Raw genomic sequence first — 22,807 nt, 5'->3', positions numbered from 1 at the left:
GCCGTCTGCCCAACTCTCGTCAGGACTCACGCAAACATTCTAACCCAAATCCTTTCAACATAACGACCTAATCTATTACAAAACGATTTTTCCCAAATAAGTTCTTCCTTAAAGCCACAATATCTTCGGAGATAACAATGATAAAATCACTAGTCGAGGCCCTTAAACGTCCTACGTGCTACTTACCAAAGAACAAAGTCATCACAAACCGGATAGATAAAATGTATAAATCCATAATACAACATACACGCCAAGTAATCGAATTAAGGTTACACATTTTCCAGCTTCAAGTGGCAATCCAAAGGAAAAGTGCATTATCTCGAATAACATATTATAGCCCACATAATAAGTTATAATATTCTAATACAATCCAAAAAGGAAAACATAAGTGAGCCTCCCGCTTTCAGTTTCCCAAACCTGTTAAGGAAAACAATAAACGTGGGGTGAGCTAAAGCTCAGTGGTGTCCCAAAACATGCAATCACAATACATCAAACAGCGGGTAGTAATTTAAATCAAACTAGAATAGTTAGGAAAGCGTGTAACAGCACAAGGTAGGATACAAGGGCTCTCAGGAGCCATTTTCCACGCTTGATCAGATACCATCGTAGTTGACCCTCCGTCAACTTTCCCTACTTAATTTCCATGTAGATACACTTATTTTAATCCTAACCCGTCACCGTTCATACCTCTGCTTTGGGCCCAAACTTCATCTACCGACGCAGTATACTCGAGATATACCCGTAATAAATTTGTCGAGGGATTCACCCAACGACGTAATTGTAGTTTGATTCATGCGTCGAGGGATTCACCCAACAACGTAACTACATTTAGATTCATAGTAGTCAGATTCATGCGTCGAGGGATTCACCCAACAACGTAACTACATTTAGATTCATAGAAAATATTTCACACACATCACTACTCGAATGGCTAGTGCGATAAAGTACACACTGCTCACTTCGATGGATCAAAATCATTTATTGTATTTTGACAATTATCACATAGCGAATTGATAAAGCGCTTAACCACATAACATAGAACAAGCAGGGACACTCACCACGAGTGAAGTTCAGATATTGGATTGAGAATCGAGTTCCGCGTCCTCGTACAATCCTAGAATATCAGAATTTAAGCCATAAGTTTTCTATTGGAACTTTTGGCTTGCACATGTAGAGTTTTCTAGCATGTTGCTAGTTTACTTTTTCTCAAAATATTTTACTTGGAATCGAGCTTATGAGAACCGTACAATATTTCTTATAGTATTCCTGGAATACTTTTCCTCGAAGAAAATACTATTATTATTTTCTTAAAATGAGTCGGCAAGGTATTTAATATCAAGGCTAAAAGTATACCTTGGAAAAAAATTCATTGGAGTGGTTGTGCCTACAAAAATCTTTGCTAAGGCTTTTGGGTAAGGTCTATTGAAAAATGTTGCTAAAATAAGGTTTTTCTTTCCGAGCAGGTTTCTATGTTTAAAACTAAAGTGATCGAGTTTCACCTTTTAAATTTTCCTTAGTTCCGACTAGCCTTAAACGATTTATAAAGAATGAAGGGATTTGCAACAAGAATTTAGGTTTTGAGTCTGGGAGAATCATTTTTCCCAAGTTAATAAGGCTAGTCTAACTCTAGGAGTAAAAATTATGTTGTCTAAGTTTTTCGGGCAAAATAGTAGATACAGTGTTTGGTAGTACGGTGTTAAATCAGTACCATTCAAGACTTTAGAGAAAAATAGTCTTTCCATTTACTTGTTCAAGCGCTTGCTTGGTTCATAAGGTCGGTACGACTTCTCACGTTCTCGATTCCAATCCAAAAATCACATTTTATCATATTGTACAGTCGGAATTTTAAATAGTAATATTACTAGGGCTTTGCCAATCATTAGCCATGAGTTCCGATAAATTATGTCTAAGCACAAGCAGGAAAATTTGCCAAGGCTTCGTCGATACTTAGCACATGGTCATCAGTACTTATATCAACTCACCGTTTTACAAAAATGGTAGCATAGATTTCTAATCAACTTCAGCAATTTAGTCATCTATTCAAGTGGGAATTCATAGAGCCCACTATCAACAGTTTTCCAATAGATTGACCAATAGTTCAAAGGTGGGAATTCATAGAGCCCATTGTCAGCAATTCTAACACATTGTTTTCTCAAGGAAAAAATAAATTTCAACAATTCACTTCCAATATCACAATAGGATCGGGTCACAGACATTACATCAACATTTTCCATGTGTTTCCAATCATTAAGCTTCAAGGAATAACTTCACAATTTAAGTTTGAAATTCGTACTCAAACTTTGGCAATCACAAGGAAAATTTCCAGCATTGGTATGCACATATCTTTGGTTAGACCATCCCATATATTAAATATCACATTGCTACCCAACTTGTATCTCTTAAAATTTGCATCTCGCATGCAGTTTTGACCCATTATGATTCAAGGGAAATAAAATAAAATTCCAGAAACTGATTACAATTTCCAAAGACAACTGAAATTCTGGTTGATACCACTCGGATATCAACAAAATTTCCAGCAGCTAAAGGTTTACAAAAATCCAAGCTTTCCTTAGTTTAAACATGGTGTTAGGGGCTCAATTTCAGCAATCAAACACTTAGCTGGCTATTAAAATTTTCCATTTCAAAAATCAGATTCATTCCATAATTAAAAGCATCCAGAAAATTCAGAACTTTTATCCATCAGCCACGGATGAACATGCATGAAGAGACGTCCTGTTTTCATCTTGTTTTTCTGGGTTGAAACATGCTTTAAAACTCTCAGCTTCCTCATGCAATCTCTTAGCAAAACAATGCACATTTCCAGATCAGGAGTTGAAATTAAACCATGCTTACAAACCCCCAAAAATTTCCAGGTTTAAATCTCACGGCTTTTTCTCAAAATTTCCGGCAATAACAATGGTTCTAAAACAGGATTTTCTTTGGTTAAAACAGAATTTCAGTTGCATTTCCAAACCATTCTCTCGGCAGAATCATTCCTCAACCAAACAGAATTTTTCTAAGCTCCTTAGTTCATCATCCGATATCTCTTCAGTTAAAGCCTTTTATTGCCCTTAAAGTCTCACATGCACAATTGCTGAGTTAATTAGCTAACATCCAGACCAGAAAATCAGCTCGGCAACAGCAAAACACATTCATAAATCCAGAACTAGGTAAGACTACACTCGGATGAGTTTGCATGTGAAAAGTTCTATTTCATTTTTATTTCCAAAGTAATCCAGGCTAATTAAATTCATGCATGACCCTAATCATAATAATCATCCGAGATTCGATTAGTTAATCACCAGCGCATGCTTGAATCATTTCCTGAAAACACATTAGAGCTGCAATTCCAACTCAGCTCCTCGGCAGGGACATTTAATCAAAACAGAAATTTTTCTAATAACTTGAATTCATCATCCGATTGTACCACAATACATGCATGACTTTATCATTTTGTTTTCAGGTGATTAAACACAAATTCAACCTCTGATCATCCCAAAATTTACATGCTTAGCACCCGGCAGAATCATTTACTCTTCCAAACCAGATTCTGGTAGCTTAATATCAATTCATCATCTAGCTAATTACATCATCCGAACTTAAAGTCCTCACATGCAAGTCCAGAGCTTGCTTTTATTCCACTGGTTATCCATTTTATAGTCCAGAAATTTACCTCACTAGGTGCTCACTCACTTGACAGAACGCTGAAGTCTAACCCTTTCTCTCGGCTCTTCTCCTCAAGCGCGGGTAAGTTGGTTCTGGTTGGGTTGTAGTGGGTGCAGCTGGTGATGGTGGAAGCTGGATAACTACCGGCTGAGCTTGGGAAGTGCAGAGGAAAGTCTGCACACGGCTCCTCCTCCTCTCCTCCCTCTTCGATGCTTGCGGACAGAACCAGAAATGAAATCGCAACTCTCAGCTTCCTTCCTCACTCACGGCTTTATGGAGCAGCTCGACCTCTCCCTCACTCTCGGTCGATGATAACAATGTAATGGTGGAGTGTGGCCTGATATGTGGAGTGGAGATGAAATGAAGGAGTGCCGTGGTTTTGGAGCTGATTGAGTGTAAGAGTTGGTTTACTTGTGGAGTTGGTGATGGATTTGGATTGGTGGTATGGGGCGGCTTGGTGGAAGGCTGGAGTGCTGGATTAGCTTGTGTATTGCAGTGGAGAAGTTGCCGATTGGTTAGCTGGAGTGGCGGATGATCATGGTGTCCAAGGAGTCGTTTGGCTTTGCAGAAAATGGACATGGCCGTGGGTGATGTTGTGAAGCTGTGAGGGTAATTTAGACTTTTCACTACTTCTCCAATTAGCCACTTAAGTCCTTGGTCCTAGCTTAGCTCCAAAAATTGTCCCCAAAAGTGATTTGAACGTCTAATCATATCCTAATATACCTAAACCATTTTTATCGAATTTTTATAGGTTACAACTTAATATTAAGGTTCCCAACATTCTTACTTTATTAGTTTCTTATTAAAATCAAGTTTGACCTTGTAATAAAAATCTAACATTTTATTTTAAGGCGAAAATTTAATCCAACCCTAAAGATATTAATTTAGTCAAATAAATCCAAGTAGTTTCATAACTTTGGAAAGGTATATTATTTTTCACATAAACCTATTTTTACACATTTAATTGTGAACAATTAAAAGTAATGCTAGAAGTTATTGAACAATAAAAGAAATGCAAATGAAATATGCACTAATTTATATATCCATTTTTTTTTTCAGGGTTCTCACATAAATGACTATTTGTAGGGGCAAAAATCAGTGCCACTTCACGTGGTCTCTACACGAGGCAAGATTGAGTCAAGTGGTGTTATGGTCCTTACTATGTGATTAAGTACAGGCTTAAGTGCCCTTCTAAAAATGTAAGCTGTGAATCATAAATGTGATAGGTTGTAAAACCTTTATCTTGATCTTTGGAGGAAATTTGATATGTATGTTGGGTAGGAATCACGAATGTGGTGATTTACTCTTGGGACCGGCCGGCTCAAGTTGTGAATTACCTTGTTTTGGATTCTTGTACCCAACTACTTGAGAGTTGAGGGCAATCTTAAGAACTTGAGATCTCCATTTGTGGGGAATAAGAATGAATCGATATTTTACGTGAATAGTTATAGGAAACCAATAATTGTTTGGCTATGACAGTACAATAATTAAGAGTGGGATGCGGAGAAGATCGTAACCCAAAAGATCCTTATGTTGGGATTGAAGTTGAACATGTTAGGGAACAGGAATCATCTAGTTCTAATTAATCTAGTGAAACACTACTTATGATCTTTTGTGGTGGGACGATGGGAGTAGATTTAAGAGTTGTACCTTGGAGATGAATGTACTTTTGATAATCACTTGTTTACTTTATTTATTGACTTTGACTTGGTATGAATTTTACTTGACTAAAACTTGTGTTATGATTTAATGAACTCTAGTTTGTGTTTACTTGCATAGTGATAATGTTATTTGTGTAAGTGATTTCCTTTTTTTAAAAAGTTGTTATTGGTATGTGTGCATGTGGCGACCCCACTTCCCCCTAAGGCGAACCAAAGGGTTGGCGGGCCGTCTGCCCAGCTCTCGCCAGGACTCACGCAAGCATTCTAACCCAAATCCTTTCAAAGGAGAACTTAATCTGTGATAAAACAAATCTTCCCGAATAAGATCATCCTTACATCCAACTTAACTTCAGAGATAGCAGAGATAAATTAGCCAGTCGAGGCTCTTAAACGTCCCACGTGCTACGTACCAAAATATAAAGTCGTACCAATCCGGGTAGATAAATACATAAATCTCTATTACAAATTTACATGCCAAGTAATCGAATTAGGGTTTACCCATTTTCCAGCTTCAAGTGGCAACCCAAAAGAAAAGTGCATTATCTCAAATAACACATTACAGCCCACAGAATAAGTTATAGTATTCAAATACAATCCAAAAGGAAAACTTAAGTAAGCATCCAGCTTTCAGTTTCCAGAACCTGTTAAGGAAAACAATAAACGTGGGGTGAGCTAAAGCTCAGTGGTGCCCCAAAAACATGCAATCAATTAAAACAATTAACACGTATTGATTCGACTGAAGTAAACAAATAGGAAGGCGATAATACCCAAGTGTACCTTAGACTGGTCGAGGGATTCACCCAACGACGTTACGTCCTGAACTTACATTATTATTATAGACTCGTCGAGGGATTCACCCAACGACTTTACGTCTAGCACTTGATTTATTATTATAGACTCGTCGAGGGATTCACCCAACGACTTTACGTCTAGCACTTGATTCATTATTATTGACTCGTCGAGGGATTCACCCAACGACTTTACGTCTAGCACTTGATTTATTATTATTGACTCGTCGAGGGATTCACCCAACGACGTTACGTCTAGCACTTGATTTATTATTATTGACTCGTCGAGGGATTCACCCAACGACTTTACGTCTAGCACTTGGATTCACTAAAAAAAATGTTTTACGCAAGTCACCACTCGAAAGGCTAGTGTGATAAAGTACACATTGCTCACTTCGATGGGTCAAAACCACTTCACAGTTATAATATAGCAAGTTAATAAAGCGCTTAACCACATAACATAAAACAAGCAGGGACACTCACCAAGAGTGGAGTTCAGATATCAAGTTGAGAATCGAATTCCGCGTCCTCGCAAAATCCTAAATACCACATATTGAAACTATAAGTTTGTATTCAGTTTCTAAGCTTATACAAGCTAAGGTATACTTAATATACTACTAGTTTACTACCTTTAGAAAGATTAGGAATCTCCTTAGGTTGAAACTTGACAAACTTAGAAGAAATGTTTATTATAGTTTTCCTTAAGATACTTATCCTTACAAAAGGGTAACTAGTATTATTTTCTTGAAATAAGTCGATAAATCTCTTAACAACAATGTTAGAAAGTTACTTTGAACATTTCTCTAAAGTTACAGCTTTTGCAAAAATTATCCTTAAAAACTATTTTTCTAAAAAATAGGGTTTCTTGCCGAGCAAGTCTCCCAAGCTTTTCACTAAAATTAGTAAAGCTCATATTTTGGAACTTTTTCCTGTAGTTAACTATCCAAGTGCAAAGCTTAAAGAAAGAAAAAAAAAGAATTAATCATAAGATTTAGAGTTTCCAAAAGCTATAGAACTTATTTGCTATAGCTATCAAGGCTAGTTTGAGCTAAAGGAAATTATCGAGTTGGAAAGTTTTAGGCAAAACACTAGTTATGGAGTTTTATAATATAATACTAGCTGAAAAATATTTTTGCTTAATTTGATCACAGCTACTCGAGTTCGCAAGGTAGAAACGACTCCCACAGCTCCGATTCCGTTTCGAAATCATAATATGGATCAAAATATGGCAAAAAAATCACATAGCAAATTACTAGGGTTTCGTCAATCATTAGCCCTAGATTTCAACAAATGCATTTCTGATAAAAATAAAATGAATGACCAAGGCTTCATCAATCATTAGCTCTTGATAGCAACCAATCACTTTCAAACCAGAATTTCAACCAGAAATTTCAACTAGAAACAAGGAGTAAAGTCACGGCTAATTTAACGCTTAAATAACTCGAGAAATTCAGATTACCACCATAGCATTTTACTAGGCTCAATGCCATTCACATACCAGAAAATTTTAGCATGTAAGCTTCACTTGAAACTCAGAAATTCAAATCACAGATAGGCCCAACATTTGATTCAAGTCAAAATTCATTTTCCTGAAGAAACAGGACATTAAGTCAAGACAGCCTACTTTGAGGAGTCACGTACAGCCGTACACATGGAGGAAAAATATAAAGTTTCTACAGAACAAAGGCCCATGACTCTAGTTTCAAATGCCACTGACGGCACCTCAATCGGATTTTTCTACACCAAGATATAAGCATTTTCCTGAGACTGGTTAGTGAAATCCGAAAATCTGGAATCTCATTTTCCAATTGTGAAAAACTCCTTTTCTCTTTTAAAACCATAAAACTTTTATTCAAACCATCCATTCCTCTAAGTATGACATTCATACCAGCATCTACCAAGTCAAATAACGCTTAAATACATATTTCTCATGTAATTCAAAACCACTATACTCTAAGAAAAATTCCAGAAACGAGTTAACATTTCCAATCCAAGTCTCTCGGCTACTAACACAATTTTCAGCATTTTCGTTCCAACCTTTTGGTCCAAACTTCCAATACAACCATTGTTTCATAGCTAAACCACCTACATGGCTTAGGCACACATTTTTTTTTATACATTTCTGAACCATTTTTCTTCCAAGGAAAAATTCCAGAAGCTAATTGAAATTTCCAGCTCCACCTTGCGACTTTCAAAAATTTTCCAGCAACTTGTATGTCTTAGATCAAATTTTCCCTCGGTTAAAACATGGTGTTAGGTACCCCAAATTTAACATGCAAACACTTAGCTAACTAGTTAACATTTTTAACTCAAAAATTGAATTCAATTAACAACTACAAATTTCCCAAAAATCCAGAAATTCTCCCATGAGCCTCGGTGATCATGCATGAACCACTTTCAAATTTTCCTTTTTATTTTTCTGGTTTAGACCATCTCATTGCTACATGCACAGCTTAACTAATTAGTTATTGACTAATTAAGCACAGGGATCAATTCAGAGGGTCACATTTAGGCAAGTTAAACTTACATTTTCTGCTCAAGCTCACGGCAACATTTTCTTACCCCAAACTAACCCAGAAATTTATCTCTGCTTTAACACTTCATTCGAATGCCCAATTCATCATACATGGTCTTAATCTTCCAGTTCTTACTCAGCTAAAGACATTTGGGTGTTCAGATTATCACACAAAACAAAATTGGAGCTGCAATAACACCTCAAGTCTCGGTAGCAACAATTTCTCAAAACAGAAATTTTCCTAAGGTTTTGATTTCAGCATCCGATTGTATAATCTAAACATGTAATCTCTGATATAGCTTGATCAACTAATAATCAACCTATTTTAGACCAGAAATTACCTCAGCTAGCAACCAATCTTTCACACGAAATTCCAGAAATTTCCTTCCTAGCTCTCGGCCAAGTGCAGATGGTGATTCTGGTTTGGAGTTGCGGCTGAAAAGGGTTGTGGATGTAGGTAGAATTGGTGAAGCTTCCGGCAGATTCCCTTCCCTGGCTTTGCTCCAACTCACGGCTGAATCCAAGAAGTTTCCGGCAGCTCTCTCCCTCTCTCGGTGCTCTCGGTCAAGGCAGGGAAGAAATGAGGTTTTGTTGTGAATCAAGAATGAAAGAGTAGAGTGGTATTTGGAGTGAAATTGATTTCGACTTTGGTTTGTGCAGAGAAAGAGTCGGCTGAAATGGTTGTGAGATGTAGTGTGAATTTGATCAAGTGGTTTTGTGGTGCCGCGGTTTACGAAAGGTTGCGTATCGAATTGGTTAAAATGCAATTGGTCGAAGTTGCGGTGATGGGAATTTGTCATAAGGGTCGTTTGGTTTCGCATGGAATTGTAAGGGTCTTTTAGTCTTTTCACTTGGTTTCCTAATCTCAACTTAATTTCTCAAATTTATCCTCAAGGGTGATTTGAACGCCTAATAACCCCCCCAATATACTTAACCATTTTTATCGAATAAATATCGATTAAACTTAAATATTAAGGTTCCTAACATTATTTAGCGATTAACTTAATTATCCGCATCTCCAATTATTTATTCTCAAGAATTAAAGTTATCCTACACAAAATTTATCGAATTTTCAGGCCTTAAGTATGTTTAGTATAGGAATATCATATTTATCTAAAATTCATTGATTTTTATCTTAACGCGGAAATTCCTATTAACATTTAACATTATTAACGATTAAAACTAGTTATCGGAAATCAAAGAATTTATTTTAAAGTAATAGAATTAATCCAACTCAAGAAATATTAATTTAGTACAGCAAAACCGAATAATTCAATATTGGCACAATTATATTATTTATTACATAGAAATTATCTTTACCCTTTTATTTCAAAACAATTAATTACAATACTAGAATTCAAAAAAATTAATTATTGGATCAATGAAATAGTTTACCATTGAAATATGAAGTTAATGTAACAAAACTAAGAAGTTTAGTAGTTTAGCACAATTCTTTTATTTTGCACATAACGTTTATTTCTACGTACTTATTTAAAAACAATTGGACTTAGTGCTAAAATTTATTAAAGAATTAAAATGCAAATGAAATATGCACTGATATTTATATGTATATTTTCAGGTTTCTCACATCCTCCCCTCCTTACAATGAATTTTGTCCTCAAAATTCACACTTTCTTGAGAAACAAATCGGAATACTTTTTCTGCATTTCTTCTTCTAACTCCCAAGTTGCTTCTCCGGAAATCCAAAGTTCCAATACTTTTGTTCTGCAATCAAGCTTAGCATGGTGATGAGCTAGAAAATTCTTTCCTATAATAACATCATAACCTCGTATGTCCAATTTGATTAGATCCACTAGTATTTTATGCCCTTCAATCCAGAATTCGCAGTTATTATAAGTTAAGCTACTGATTAAAATCTTATTACCCATTGATGTTTTAACTTCAAGGTCAAGGGTAATCTAACAGGTTTGACGTTAACTCCGGATGGAAAAGTTTGGTTCACAAATGAATGAGTTGCACTATGATCAATTAATACTCTAGCTAATTGATGAGAAATGGGAAGAGTACCTTCCACGGCTTCCGAAGAATCAGGTACAGGTTGGTCATTTATAGCGTAAACCCTGGTAGGAACTTTCGGCCTATTCTCTCTAATGTTGGCTGGTTCATCATTCAGGGTATTATCCTCTTGTATTTTCGGGCAACTGGCAATTTGGTGCTCGCTGCTTCCACACTTCAAGCACTTTCCTGCTTTCCTCCAGCAACCGGCCTCGGTATGTCCAGGTTTCTTGCAATACCCACAAGTTCCCAGGAAAGTTATCGCACGACTTCCTTGTGGGGCGTTCCTAGGTTGACCTCTTCCATTTGGTCCCCCGTTAGTTCCATTATTTCTTCCTCCGGCACCTCTGGCACCAGTTCCTCGACCCACTTTGGCCAGTGGAGCATTTGTATAAGTCGGCTCCCGACTGCTGCTAGGTGCAAATCTTTTCTTGGCCTGGTAAGTTTTTACTTGAGTTCTAGCAACTTCAACCCTTTGAGCTCTTTCTACAGCATCAGCAAATGTATCTATCCGAACAGCAGCTAATCCCTCCTGAATTTCCACGTTTAGTCCTTGCACAAACCTCCGGACACGCCTTTGTTCCGTGGCTATCAGTTCAGGAGCAAATCGGGACAATTTTGTGAACTGGACTTCATATTCGGCGACACTCATCGCCCCTTGTTTACATTTTATGAAGTCGTCCTCTCTCTTTTCTTGAATGAGAGGTGGAAGAAATTTGGCGTTGAACTCCCTTGTGAAGTTCGCCCAAGTCCTGGGAATATGATTCCTGTCCCAATTGACCCTAATTAGGTTCCACCAGGAACGAGCAGCTCCTTCAAACTGGAATGCTGCAAAAGTCACTTGCCTCTCTTCCGTGTAATTTAGAGCGGCAAAAATATCAGAGATCCTTTCCCACCAACCTTCGGCTACCTCAGGTTCTGGGCCTCCGTAGAACTTAGGAGGTCCAAACTTCAGGAATCTCTCTAATGCCCGATCCTCATAATCGATTGGGCCTCCTTGCTGATGCACCGCTCCATGGGCTTGATGCTCAGTCATGCGCTCTAACACATCAGTTATTCTATTGATTGCGGTAGCCACTAGATCTCCGGCCACGTTTCCCTGACCATGGTCTGGGTTGACCTCAGGTTCCCTCTCACTCCCACCCTCGGGGTGTTGCCTAGTTGGTCTCCCACGTCCTCTATTTCTAACTTGTAGATCCATAGCCTAGTTATGCCTATTGATAAAAATAAAGTGATCAAGCGAAGATGTTGCTATTTATTTACTTGTTATTATTAAGTGAAGTCAACATGAATACCAAGAGAAAGAAAATTTAAAACACTTAAAGCATATATTCACATACCAAGGTTCATACAACTTTAAAAGCCAAACAATTCACGGTACATTTAATATTTTCACACATAACTCACATTTCGATCTTTATAAACATGAAGGAAAGCAAGTCAATAATACACCGATTATTATAACCACATAACTAATAGCTCAACCCTTAGTTTAGATTCAACATAACCTTCATTAGTTTAGTCTTTGACAATCCCACTAGGCCCCACTCATTCTTCCGATTTCGCTTCCATAGATTCCTCTTAAATACGTAATTGGCACTAATCTTCAAGATCACACCATTGGCTCTTTACCTTTAACTTTCAAAAGTTAGACTTGATTCCTTCGATCCTACTTTTCCAAACTTAGTCATGATTTCTAGTCACATCATAATGCGATATACTGAATTCTTTTCAATTGCAAATACACCATTTAATGAAATATCTGGCATTCGGGTACAAGAATCTGACTATAGGATAATTCACACCTCAGGCTGGCCAGTCCCAAGAGTAACTTACCTATATTTGAGATTCCTACCCAACATACATGTCTAATATCCCAACTATAAACTTTTGTTCCACACTTAACGAGTCAATCCCCACAGTCCGAGAGTCCTCTCCCGGCACGAGCTCGATAAAAGCTCTGATACCACCTGTGGCGACCCCACTTCCCCCTAAGGCGAACCAAAGGGTTGGCGGGCCGTCTGCCCAGCTCTCGCCAGGACTCACGCAAGCATTCTAACCCAAATCCTTTCAAAGGAGAACTTAATCTGTGATAAAACAAATCTTCCCGAATAAGATCATCCTTACATCCAACTTAACTTCAGAGATAGCAGAGATAAATTAGCCAGTCGAGGCTCTTAAACGTCCCACGTGCTACGTACCAAAATATAAAGTCGTACCAATCCGGGTAGATAAATACATAAATCTCTATTACAAATTTACATGCCAAGTAATCGAATTAGGGTTTACCCATTTTCCAGCTTCAAGTGGCAACCCAAAAGAAAAGTGCATTATCTCAAATAACACATTACAGCCCACAGAATAAGTTATAGTATTCAAATACAATCCAAAAGGAAAACTTAAGTAAGCATCCAGCTTTCAGTTTCCAGAACCTGTTAAGGAAAACAATAAACGTGGGGTGAGCTAAAGCTCAGTGGTGCCCCAAAAACATGCAATCAATTAAAACAATTAACACGTATTGATTCGACTGAAGTAAACAAATAGGAAGGCGATAATACCCAAGTGTACCTTAGACTGGTCGAGGGATTCACCCAACGACGTTACGTCCTGAACTTACATTATTATTATAGACTCGTCGAGGGATTCACCCAACGACTTTACGTCTAGCACTTGATTTATTATTATAGACTCGTCGAGGGATTCACCCAACGACTTTACGTCTAGCACTGATTCATTATTATTGACTCGTCGAGGGATTCACCCAACGACTTTACGTCTAGCACTTGATTTATTATTATTGACTCGTAGAGGGATTCACCCAACGACGTTACGTCTAGCACTTGATTTATTATTATTGACTCGTCGAGGGATTCACCCAACGACTTTACGTCTAGCACTTGGATTCACTAAAAAAAATGTTTTACGCAAGTCACCACTCGAAAGGCTAGTGTGATAAAGTACACATTGCTCACTTCGATGGGTCAAAACCACTTCACAGTTATAATATAGCAAGTTAATAAAGCGCTTAACCACATAACATAAAACAAGCAGGGACACTCACCAAGAGTGGAGTTCAGATATCAAGTTGAGAATCGAATTCCGCGTCCTCGCAAAATCCTAAATACCACATATTGAAACTATAAGTTTGTATTCAGTTTCTAAGCTTATACAAGCTGAGGTATACTTAATATACTACTAGTTTACTACCTTTAGAAAGATTAGGAATCTCCTTAGGTTGAAACTTGACAAACTTAGAAGAAATGTTTATTATAGTTTTCCTTAAGATACTTATCCTTACAAAAGGGTAACTAGTATTATTTTCTTGAAATAAGTCGATAAATCTCTTAACAACAATGTTAGAAAGTTACTTTGAACATTTCTCTAAAGTTACAGCTTTTGCAAAAATTATCCTTAAAAACTATTTTTCTAAAAAATAGGGTTTCTTGCCGAGCAAGTCTCCCAAGCTTTTCACTAAAATTAGTAAAGCTCATATTTTGGAACTTTTTCCTGTAGTTAACTATCCAAGTGCAAAGCTTAAAGAAAGAAAAAAAAAGAATTAATCATAAGATTTAGAGTTTCCAAAAGCTATAGAACTTATTTGCTATAGCTATCAAGGCTAGTTTGAGCTAAAGGAAATTATCGAGTTGGAAAGTTTTAGGCAAAACACTAGTTATGGAGTTTTATAATATAATACTAGCTGAAAAATATTTTTGCTTAATTTGATCACAGCTACTCGAGTTCGCAAGGTAGAAACGACTCCCACAGCTCCGATTCCGTTTCGAAATCATAATATGGATCAAAATATGGCAAAAAAATCACATAGCAAATTACTAGGGTTTCGTCAATCATTAGCCCTAGATTTCAACAAATGCATTTCTGATAAAAATAAAATGAATGACCAAGGCTTCATCAATCATTAGCTCTTGATAGCAACCAATCACTTTCAAACCAGAATTTCAACCAGAAATTTCAACTAGAAACAAGGAGTAAAGTCACGGCTAATTTAACGCTTAAATAACTCGAGAAATTCAGATTACCACCATAGCATTTTACTAGGCTCAATGCCATTCACATACCAGAAAATTTTAGCATGTAAGCTTCACTTGAAACTCAGAAATTCAAATCACAGATAGGCCCAACATTTGATTCAAGTCAAAATTCATTTTCCTGAAGAAACAGGACATTAAGTCAAGACAGCCTACTTTGAGGAGTCACGTACAGCCGTACACATGGAGGAAAAATATAAAGTTTCTACAGAACAAAGGCCCATGACTCTAGTTTCAAATGCCACTGACGGCACCTCAATCGGATTTTTCTACACCAAGATATAAGCATTTTCCTGAGACTGGTTAGTGAAATCCGAAAATCTGGAATCTCATTTTCCAATTGTGAAAAACTCCTTTTCTCTTTTAAAACCATAAAACTTTTATTCAAACCATCCATTCCTCTAAGTATGACATTCATACCAGCATCTACCAAGTCAAATAACGCTTAAATACATATTTCTCATGTAATTCAAAACCACTATACTCTAAGAAAAATTCCAGAAACGAGTTAACATTTCCAATCCAAGTCTCTCGGCTACTAACACAATTTTCAGCATTTTCGTTCCAACCTTTTGGTCCAAACTTCCAATACAACCATTGTTTCATAGCTAAACCACCTACATGGCTTAGGCACACATTTTTTTTTATACATTTCTGAACCATTTTTCTTCCAAGGAAAAATTCCAGAAGCTAATTGAAATTTCCAGCTCCACCTTGCGACTTTCAAAAATTTTCCAGCAACTTGTATGTCTTAGATCAAATTTTCCCTCGGTTAAAACATGGTGTTAGGTACCCCAAATTTAACATGCAAACACTTAGCTAACTAGTTAACATTTTTAACTCAAAAATTGAATTCAATTAACAACTACAAATTTCCCAAAAATCCAGAAATTCTCCCATGAGCCTCGGTGATCATGCATGAACCACTTTCAAATTTTCCTTTTTATTTTTCTGGTTTAGACCATCTCATTGCTACATGCACAGCTTAACTAATTAGTTATTGACTAATTAAGCACAGGGATCAATTCAGAGGGTCACATTTAGGCAAGTTAAACTTACATTTTCTGCTCAAGCTCACGGCAACATTTTCTTACCCCAAACTAACCCAGAAATTTATCTCTGCTTTAACACTTCATTCGAATGCCCAATTCATCATACATGGTCTTAATCTTCCAGTTCTTACTCAGCTAAAGACATTTGGGTGTTCAGATTATCACACAAAACAAAATTGGAGCTGCAATAACACCTCAAGTCTCGGTAGCAACAATTTCTCAAAACAGAAATTTTCCTAAGGTTTTGATTTCAGCATCCGATTGTATAATCTAAACATGTAATCTCTGATATAGCTTGATCAACTAATAATCAACCTATTTTAGACCAGAAATTACCTCAGCTAGCAACCAATCTTTCACACGAAATTCCAGAAATTTCCTTCCTAGCTCTCGGCCAAGTGCAGATGGTGATTCTGGTTTGGAGTTGCGGCTGAAAAGGGTTGTGGATGTAGGTAGAATTGGTGAAGCTTCCGGCAGATTCCCTTCCCTGGCTTTGCTCCAACTCACGGCTGAATCCAAGAAGTTTCCGGCAGCTCTCTCCCTCTCTCGGTGCTCTCGGTCAAGGCAGGGAAGAAATGAGGTTTTGTTGTGAATCAAGAATGAAAGAGTAGAGTGGTATTTGGAGTGAAATTGATTTCGACTTTGGTTTGTGCAGAGAAAGAGTCGGCTGAAATGGTTGTGAGATGTAGTGTGAATTTGATCAAGTGGTTTTGTGGTGCCGCGGTTTACGAAAGGTTGCGTATCGAATTGGTTAAAATGCAATTGGTCGAAGTTGCGGTGATGGGAATTTGTCATAAGGGTCGTTTGGTTTCGCATGGAATTGTAAGGGTCTTTTAGTCTTTTCACTTGGTTTCCTAATCTCAACTTAATTTCTCAAATTTATCCTCAAGGGTGATTTGAACGCCTAATAACCCCCCCCAATATACTTAACCATTTTTATCGAATAAATATCGATTAAACTTAAATATTAAGGTTCCTAACATTATTTAGCGATTAACTTAATTATCCGCATCTCCAATTATTTATTCTCAAGAATTAAAGTTATCCTACACAAAATTTATCGAATTTTCAGGCCTTAAGTATGTTTAGTATAGGAATATCATATTTATCTAAAATTCATTGATTTTTATCTTAACGCGGAAATTCCTATTAACATTTAACATTATTAACGATTAAAACTAGTTATCGGAAATCAAAGAATTTATTTTAAAGTAATAGAATTAATCCAACTCAAGAAATATTAATTTAGTACAGCAAAACCGAATAATTCAATATTGGCACAATTATATTATTTATTACATAGAAATTATCTTTACCCTTTTATTTCAAAACAATTAATTACAATACTAGAATTCAAAAAAATTAATTATTGGATCAATGAAATAGTTTACCATTGAAATATGAAGTTAATGTAACAAAACTAAGAAGTTTAGTAGTTTAGCACAATTCTTTTATTTTGCACATAACGTTTATTTCTACGTACTTATTTAAAAACAATTGGACTTAGTGCTAAAATTTATTAAAGAATTAAAATGCAAATGAAATATGCACTGATATTTATATGTATATTTTCAGGGTTCTCACAGTGCATAGTTCAATTATAATTTAATGTGAGATTTATGCATATGCGCATAGATTAACTGTGAATATGGAAACTAGAGGACAACGAAAGGGACGCCAACCTAGACAACCCCAAAATCAAAGAGTAGGTAATGGGTCTGATATTGATCAAAACGTCGAGTCACAAGTTGGGGAAGGAAATGATCAAATGGGAGTAGTTTTAACTCGCATGACGGATATACTAGAGCTCTTAGTAGCTCAACAAGGTCAAGGGATTGGACAAGGAAACCAACGTGGAAACCAAGAGATAGGGGAGGATCGAGTTTTAGAGCGGTTTCAGAAATTCTTCCCGCCCAAATTTTCTGGAGGACCTGACCCAGAAATGGCTGAAAATTAGTTAGAGAATATAAGAAATATATTCGATGCCTTAGATTACACAGAGAAAAGACAAGTCACCTTTGCTGTATTTCAACTTGAAGGAGCGGTCCGATTTTGGTGGAATATTATAAGAAATAAGTGGGAAAGAGATCAAACTCCAAGAATTTGGATAAACTTTGTGCGTGAGTTTAATGAGAAATTTCTCCCACCGCTTGTCCAAGAAAAGAGAGAAGACGATTTTATAAAACTTCGACAAGGAACTTTAAGTGTGGCTGAGTACAAAACACACTTCACGAAATTATCTACATATGCTCCAGAATTGGTGGCTATTGAACGGAAGAGAATAAGACGGTTTATTTAGGGATTAGATTTAGAAAACCAAGATGCCTTTGCCGCAGCACAGATTGAACACATTTAGTAATACTTTCGAGAAATCGCAAAGGGTAGAGAGCGCAAAAGCCCAACTGAGAGCCTTTCAAGCGAAGAAAAGAGATACATCTGATAATAGACCCAGAAAAATTGGACCACCATCCAAAGTTAGAAAAGGAGAGGATGGGGTAAGACTATCACTCCTTGCACCACTCATGATAAAGGAACCAAAAGGAACTATGTCACGAGGAACTCAAGTCGGACAGATATGATCAAAGGAAACTCTGCAAGAACATATGACATGATCACACAACAAAGTTCAGGGTTATCTGAGATTACAGAAGGTATGAATTTCGAAAACGAAATTCTTTTAAGGAGGGGAGGTTGTGAGGACCTAAAAATTTCCTTATTTTATTTTATTTTACTGGCTTAATTAATTTTTTAATTCGACTATTTAAAATTCATTTATATGGAAAAATGCCTTTCTTATATTTTTAAAGCGTTTTGTTAGAAAAGTTACTTTTCGAAAACTCGTTTAGTTCGGAACAACGAGTACACATTTTTCAAGACTATATTTGAATTGAGAGTGTATTAATTTTGGAAAATTAATAATGATCAATAGTAGATTAAGAAAGGTCGTGAGAACTCGTAAAAATGTATTTATTTTAAACTCCTGTTACGAGTTTATTTAAATATTTAATTACCTGTTTATCCCGAATATTATTTTCTAAACTTTTTAAACCCAATTACATGGAACTATGACTTACATGTATTTTTAAAATAACTTGTTACGAAAATTAATTTTTGGAAGCTCGTTTAGTGAAAATATTGAATACGCATTTGGAGACAGTGATCGATTTGAGGATACAATAAGCTCAGAAAATTGGAAACTTATACATTAGTTTTAAAATAGGTATTTTTATGTTTAAGTACTCAAGTATTAGTTAGTAGTACAATCGTTATAAGAATTTCTTGAAAATTCTACTTTATCGTGCATAAATTGGAAATACGCGTTTTCACACGCGCGGTTTAATTGAGAGACTTAAAACCTTTATTTCTAAACTATTAAGAATGAATAATAATAGTATGGATAGAAGTTCATTAGAGATTTAGTGCACAAGTGAAACAAATTCGAGGGGAAACGAGCGCGCGTACGCGCACTCTCCTTAGTTGACTTTTGGAGCATTTTGGGCCACACATTCTTAGGCTTCTAATGGGAGCATCACACCAGATCAACACTCTCCACTTTATCACCTCAAACAGCCGTGCAACTCTTTCTTTTTCATCTAAACAGCCGTGCATTACTTCAAAAGGAAGAACAGCAAGTTCTTCAATTTTCCTCCATCAAATCTTCACTAATCCTCCACCAAATCACCTCAAATTTTAACCACGCCTTGCTAAATACTTGGAGAGCACTTCAAGCTAGGATAGGAGGCTGCTCTCACGATTTTTCTTTGGCTCATAAGGACCGAAAATTTCTGTTTAGTTCCTCAAGAGAGGTAATGGACGATCAACCCTTCAAATCTTGATTTATGGAAGTAGTATTGCACTTATAAGCTTGTACATTCACATAGGTAGCTTTATTTATGTTGGATCTTAGTGTATGGGCTCTATGAACTCCCACAATGTTTTGATGGACTGATTTCATGAGTTTTGATGTTGTTAATGTTGGTTTAGTGCTTAAATTAGTGGAAATAAGTTGTATTGTTGAAAGGAAACTCAAAGGAGGTGAAGAGCAAAAATCTTCCGAATCTGCCCCTGCCATGTTCGTGTACTTTTGTGCAAATTTCAGAGGTTCTAATGACTTAATTATGATGTATACATGTTATATGGATGGTGTAGAAAGTTTCATTGAAAATAACATGATTTGGTTGGTCAAATGTAGTGATTTCTAAGGTTTAGCAAAACTGGAAAATTTTCCCGGATTGCCCAGGTAGTCTTTTTTCTTCAGCCATAACTTGTTGCTCCGATGTCGAAATCGAGTGCCGTTTGTGGCAATGGAAATTAGACATTCCCAGCTTTCTATTGGTATAAAATTCACATCCTGGTTCCATTTGTGTGAGGCAAACCATTCGCTTGAAGTTTGCTATCCCGTTTCATTGGTTCACTACAGGGCAGAACATGAATTACAACTTGATGCTCAAATGTGAGCTAGTTGCGGATGTATTTTGAAAATGGTTTCTTTTGAGAAATTGTAGATTTATGAAATTTGTTTCCAATGCCACCAATCACATCCAATTCCGAGTTGAATTGAGTGATTTGTGGCCGTATTTCGAAACTGACTTCTTGAAGGAAAACTCTCCTTTTGGGCAGAATTGTTACTAAACTCGATTGAAACTTGTTAATTTGAGATTCTTGGTGTTAATCACCCAAAATTGTGTTTTGGATACCTCTTAGACATTGTCTATGCAAACGGACCATGTTTGAGGTATTTTGTAAGCCAAACGTTTTGAAAACGGAAAACGAAACTCGCAAGGCAGATTTGCCTTGGAAATTTTGGAATTTTGGTGATTTGGTTAACCAGCTTTCTGTGCATATTTATCCATGGAATTTGGCAGAGAAATATTCTTATAGGGTAGTATTGTACTGCTAATTTTGGTGCCATTCCGAGTCCGTTTCGCTGCTCAACTAAACTTCCAAAGTTCATGACTTAATTTTGGAAAACCCTTGTTTAACAAAGAAATTTGAGTAACTTTGAGCTACCATATCATGGTGCTCAAAACTTCAATTCTCGTTCCGCTCCTTCCATTTTAAACTTTGATTGCAACTCTAGTTGAGTCTCAAATTTGAGAGGCTAGTTCCAATTTTGTGAATTTTGCCGAATTTTCCAAGTTGGCGAAAAACCAACCCCGAAACTGTCTCGCAAGCCAAAACAGCAACTTTGAGACAAATTTTGAATACCTTCCGCTTGGAATCATGGAAAAGTGTCTTCTAGAAACTTTTAGTACTTTGGAATTAGTTTCTAATGGTACCAAGTTTTACAATTTTGGACTCATAGTGAGTGAGATCTGATTTTTCAAAGTTTACTTGCCGAATCTGAAATTTCCGAACTTAAAGGAAATTGAGGGTTTCAAACTCTCCATTTTACTCCGATATTGCTAGACCATTTTACATTTGATTTCAAAGGCGAGAATCAGATTTCTCTTGTGTTTTTAAAACCCACTTCCGAGCATCGACTATAAATAATTAAGACTCAATTCATGAATTCTCCTTAGAATGAACACTAGTACAACCTTCACGATAAGTAAGGGATTTTAAGCGATGTAGTGTAATAGACAACTATTGTTTGCTCAGGTGCTCAAGGAGACCTTCAAGAGAATCTCGAAGGGAACACCTGAAGGATTGTATACGCACTTACTCTTTAGTTGCAATAGGTGAGTGTTCCATATAGGAGTACGTAATTTGAATAAGTCTATGACATGCTTAATCCATTATCATTAAGTGTTAAGTGCTACATGTTAAGTATTTACCACACTCATGCATATTTAAGTAATGTATACTTGAATTACTCGACATGAAATACTTGAATTGCATATTTATGTGATGTGTTTAAATGATTAATTATGCTACGGCTGCATAAGTCGGTTGGAGTGAATCTCCTCGACTCTTAAGTGGTAAATGTGGGAAACGGCCAATGACGGCCTATTAAAATGACTAATGTCTACCAATTAACCGTGATTACTACTGTTAACCGTCAACCGTTAACCGTTTATCGTAATTACTTACCGTTTTCCTATCTACTTGATTACCTGGTACTTTTTTTTTTATTAAAAACTTTTATTTTATTATTGTAATAAACCCAAACAAAACCAGACTAAACCACATCAGGCGAAAAGAAAATAAGGAGTACTTACTCCCTTACACTGAGCATACCAAGACAATCTGTGCCTCTACTCTCCTACGCCATCCCCCCAAAAACGACGGAGGGACCACCAGGCCACCTAAAGGCTGCAACCTAAACATCCTCACTGAACCACCTCACCCCTGGCACTCCCCATGAATCCAATAAGATGGCAGACCGAACAATCGCCGGCACTTGGTGACCCTGATCAAACACCTGGGAACCCATTAACCCAACTGCTGCAAGCCTATCTGCGGGTACATTGGCCTCCCGGAAAACATTGTAGATGGCAGCAGAAAAACCCTTCAGAAGACTTCTAACCTTCCTTAAATTATTACATAATGGCCACTTTGCAACCGCCCCTGAGACAACCAACTAAACCAAAGCCTTGGAATCTACCTCAACCAACGAAGGAACCACCCCTCGTTGATGACACAACTGCAACCCAACCAGGAGCGCCATACACTCTGCCTCTAACACCCCCTGATCCCCAAACTCCTTATAAAATGCAAAAATCAATTTCCCCTGATAGTCACGCAGCAGCCCCCCACCCGTGGCCTTCCCTTGAATCACACTGGCGTCCGAATTCAATTTTAACTTTCCACAGGGCGGCTTAGTCCAGGCAATCGCACATGGGGACCTTCGCCTAGGATGACCTCTGACTAACCGCAGCCACTCACAATCTGCATCACCCCTGAACTGGGACCGACTAAGCCTATTAGCCTTCCCCAACTGTTCTATAAAATTATCCACATCTCGAATTATCCCGTTGACCTCCCAACGCCCTCCTTGAAAACGCTCCCGGTTCCTAGCCAACCAGATAAACCAACACACCACAATTGGCAATATCACCCTAATATGATTCTTCGCCGATGCATCTGAAGTTAGAAACCAAGCAATGAAAACCGAAGCCAT

At 37.0% G+C, this 22,807-nt stretch overlaps 2 protein-coding genes across 10 annotated transcripts; both read right to left on the bottom strand.

The window, feature by feature from the left end:
- Window positions 1-276: 276 nt before the first annotated feature.
- Window positions 277-16,730, bottom strand: LOC113690867 (uncharacterized). 9 transcript variants are annotated; one of them, XR_011815016.1, is made up of 4 exons: window positions 8,972-9,473; window positions 6,599-6,654; window positions 1,059-1,114; window positions 277-417 (listed from the first exon to the last, which is right to left on the bottom strand). XR_011815016.1 is itself a non-coding variant. In XM_072050632.1 (4 exons), the coding sequence occupies exons 2-3, from the start codon at window positions 11,845-11,847 to the stop codon at window positions 6,611-6,613; spliced, it is 1,233 nt and encodes a 410-aa protein (XP_071906733.1). In that variant the 5' UTR covers window positions 11,848-11,860; window positions 16,081-16,609; the 3' UTR covers window positions 277-417; window positions 6,599-6,610. The 9 variants fall into 9 exon arrangements, 3 of the variants coding, with proteins under 3 accessions (XP_071906733.1, XP_071906732.1, XP_071906734.1); XM_072050632.1 differs by lacking the exons at window positions 1,059-1,114; window positions 8,972-9,473 and adding exons at window positions 10,659-11,860; window positions 16,081-16,609; XM_072050631.1 differs by lacking the exons at window positions 277-417; window positions 1,059-1,114; window positions 8,972-9,473 and adding exons at window positions 5,745-5,968; window positions 10,659-11,860; window positions 16,081-16,607.
- Window positions 16,731-22,006: 5,276 nt separating this feature from the next.
- On the bottom strand, window positions 22,007-22,807 carry LOC140007221 (uncharacterized). Its single transcript, XM_072049919.1, has 2 exons — window positions 22,292-22,807; window positions 22,007-22,195 (listed from the first exon to the last, which is right to left on the bottom strand). The coding sequence occupies exons 1-2, from the start codon at window positions 22,805-22,807 to the stop codon at window positions 22,007-22,009; spliced, it is 705 nt and encodes a 234-aa protein (XP_071906020.1).

Source organism: Coffea arabica, chromosome 5c (genome assembly GCF_036785885.1).
Source record: "Coffea arabica cultivar ET-39 chromosome 5c, Coffea Arabica ET-39 HiFi, whole genome shotgun sequence".
Taxonomy (NCBI): Eukaryota; Viridiplantae; Streptophyta; class Magnoliopsida; order Gentianales; family Rubiaceae; genus Coffea; species Coffea arabica.
The sequence above is the reverse complement of the archived record's forward strand: the minus strand, read 5'-3'. Positions and strand labels throughout refer to the sequence as shown.

Coding starts and splice junctions, on each gene's coding strand:
- LOC113690867 (XM_072050632.1), bottom strand. CDS start 11,847: ATGGATCTACAAGTTAGAAATAGAGGACGTGGGAGACCAACTAGGCAA. Junction 6,655..10,658: donor TTCTTCGGAAGCCGTGGAAG/GTACTCTTCCCA, acceptor TGTGGTATTTAG/GATTTTGCGAGGACGCGGAA.
- LOC140007221 (XM_072049919.1), bottom strand. CDS start 22,807: ATGGCTTCGGTTTTCATTGCTTGGTTTCTAACTTCAGATGCATCGGCG. Junction 22,196..22,291: donor TGGTTCCTTCGTTGGTTGAG/GTAGATTCCAAG, acceptor AGTCTTCTGAAG/GGTTTTTCTGCTGCCATCTA.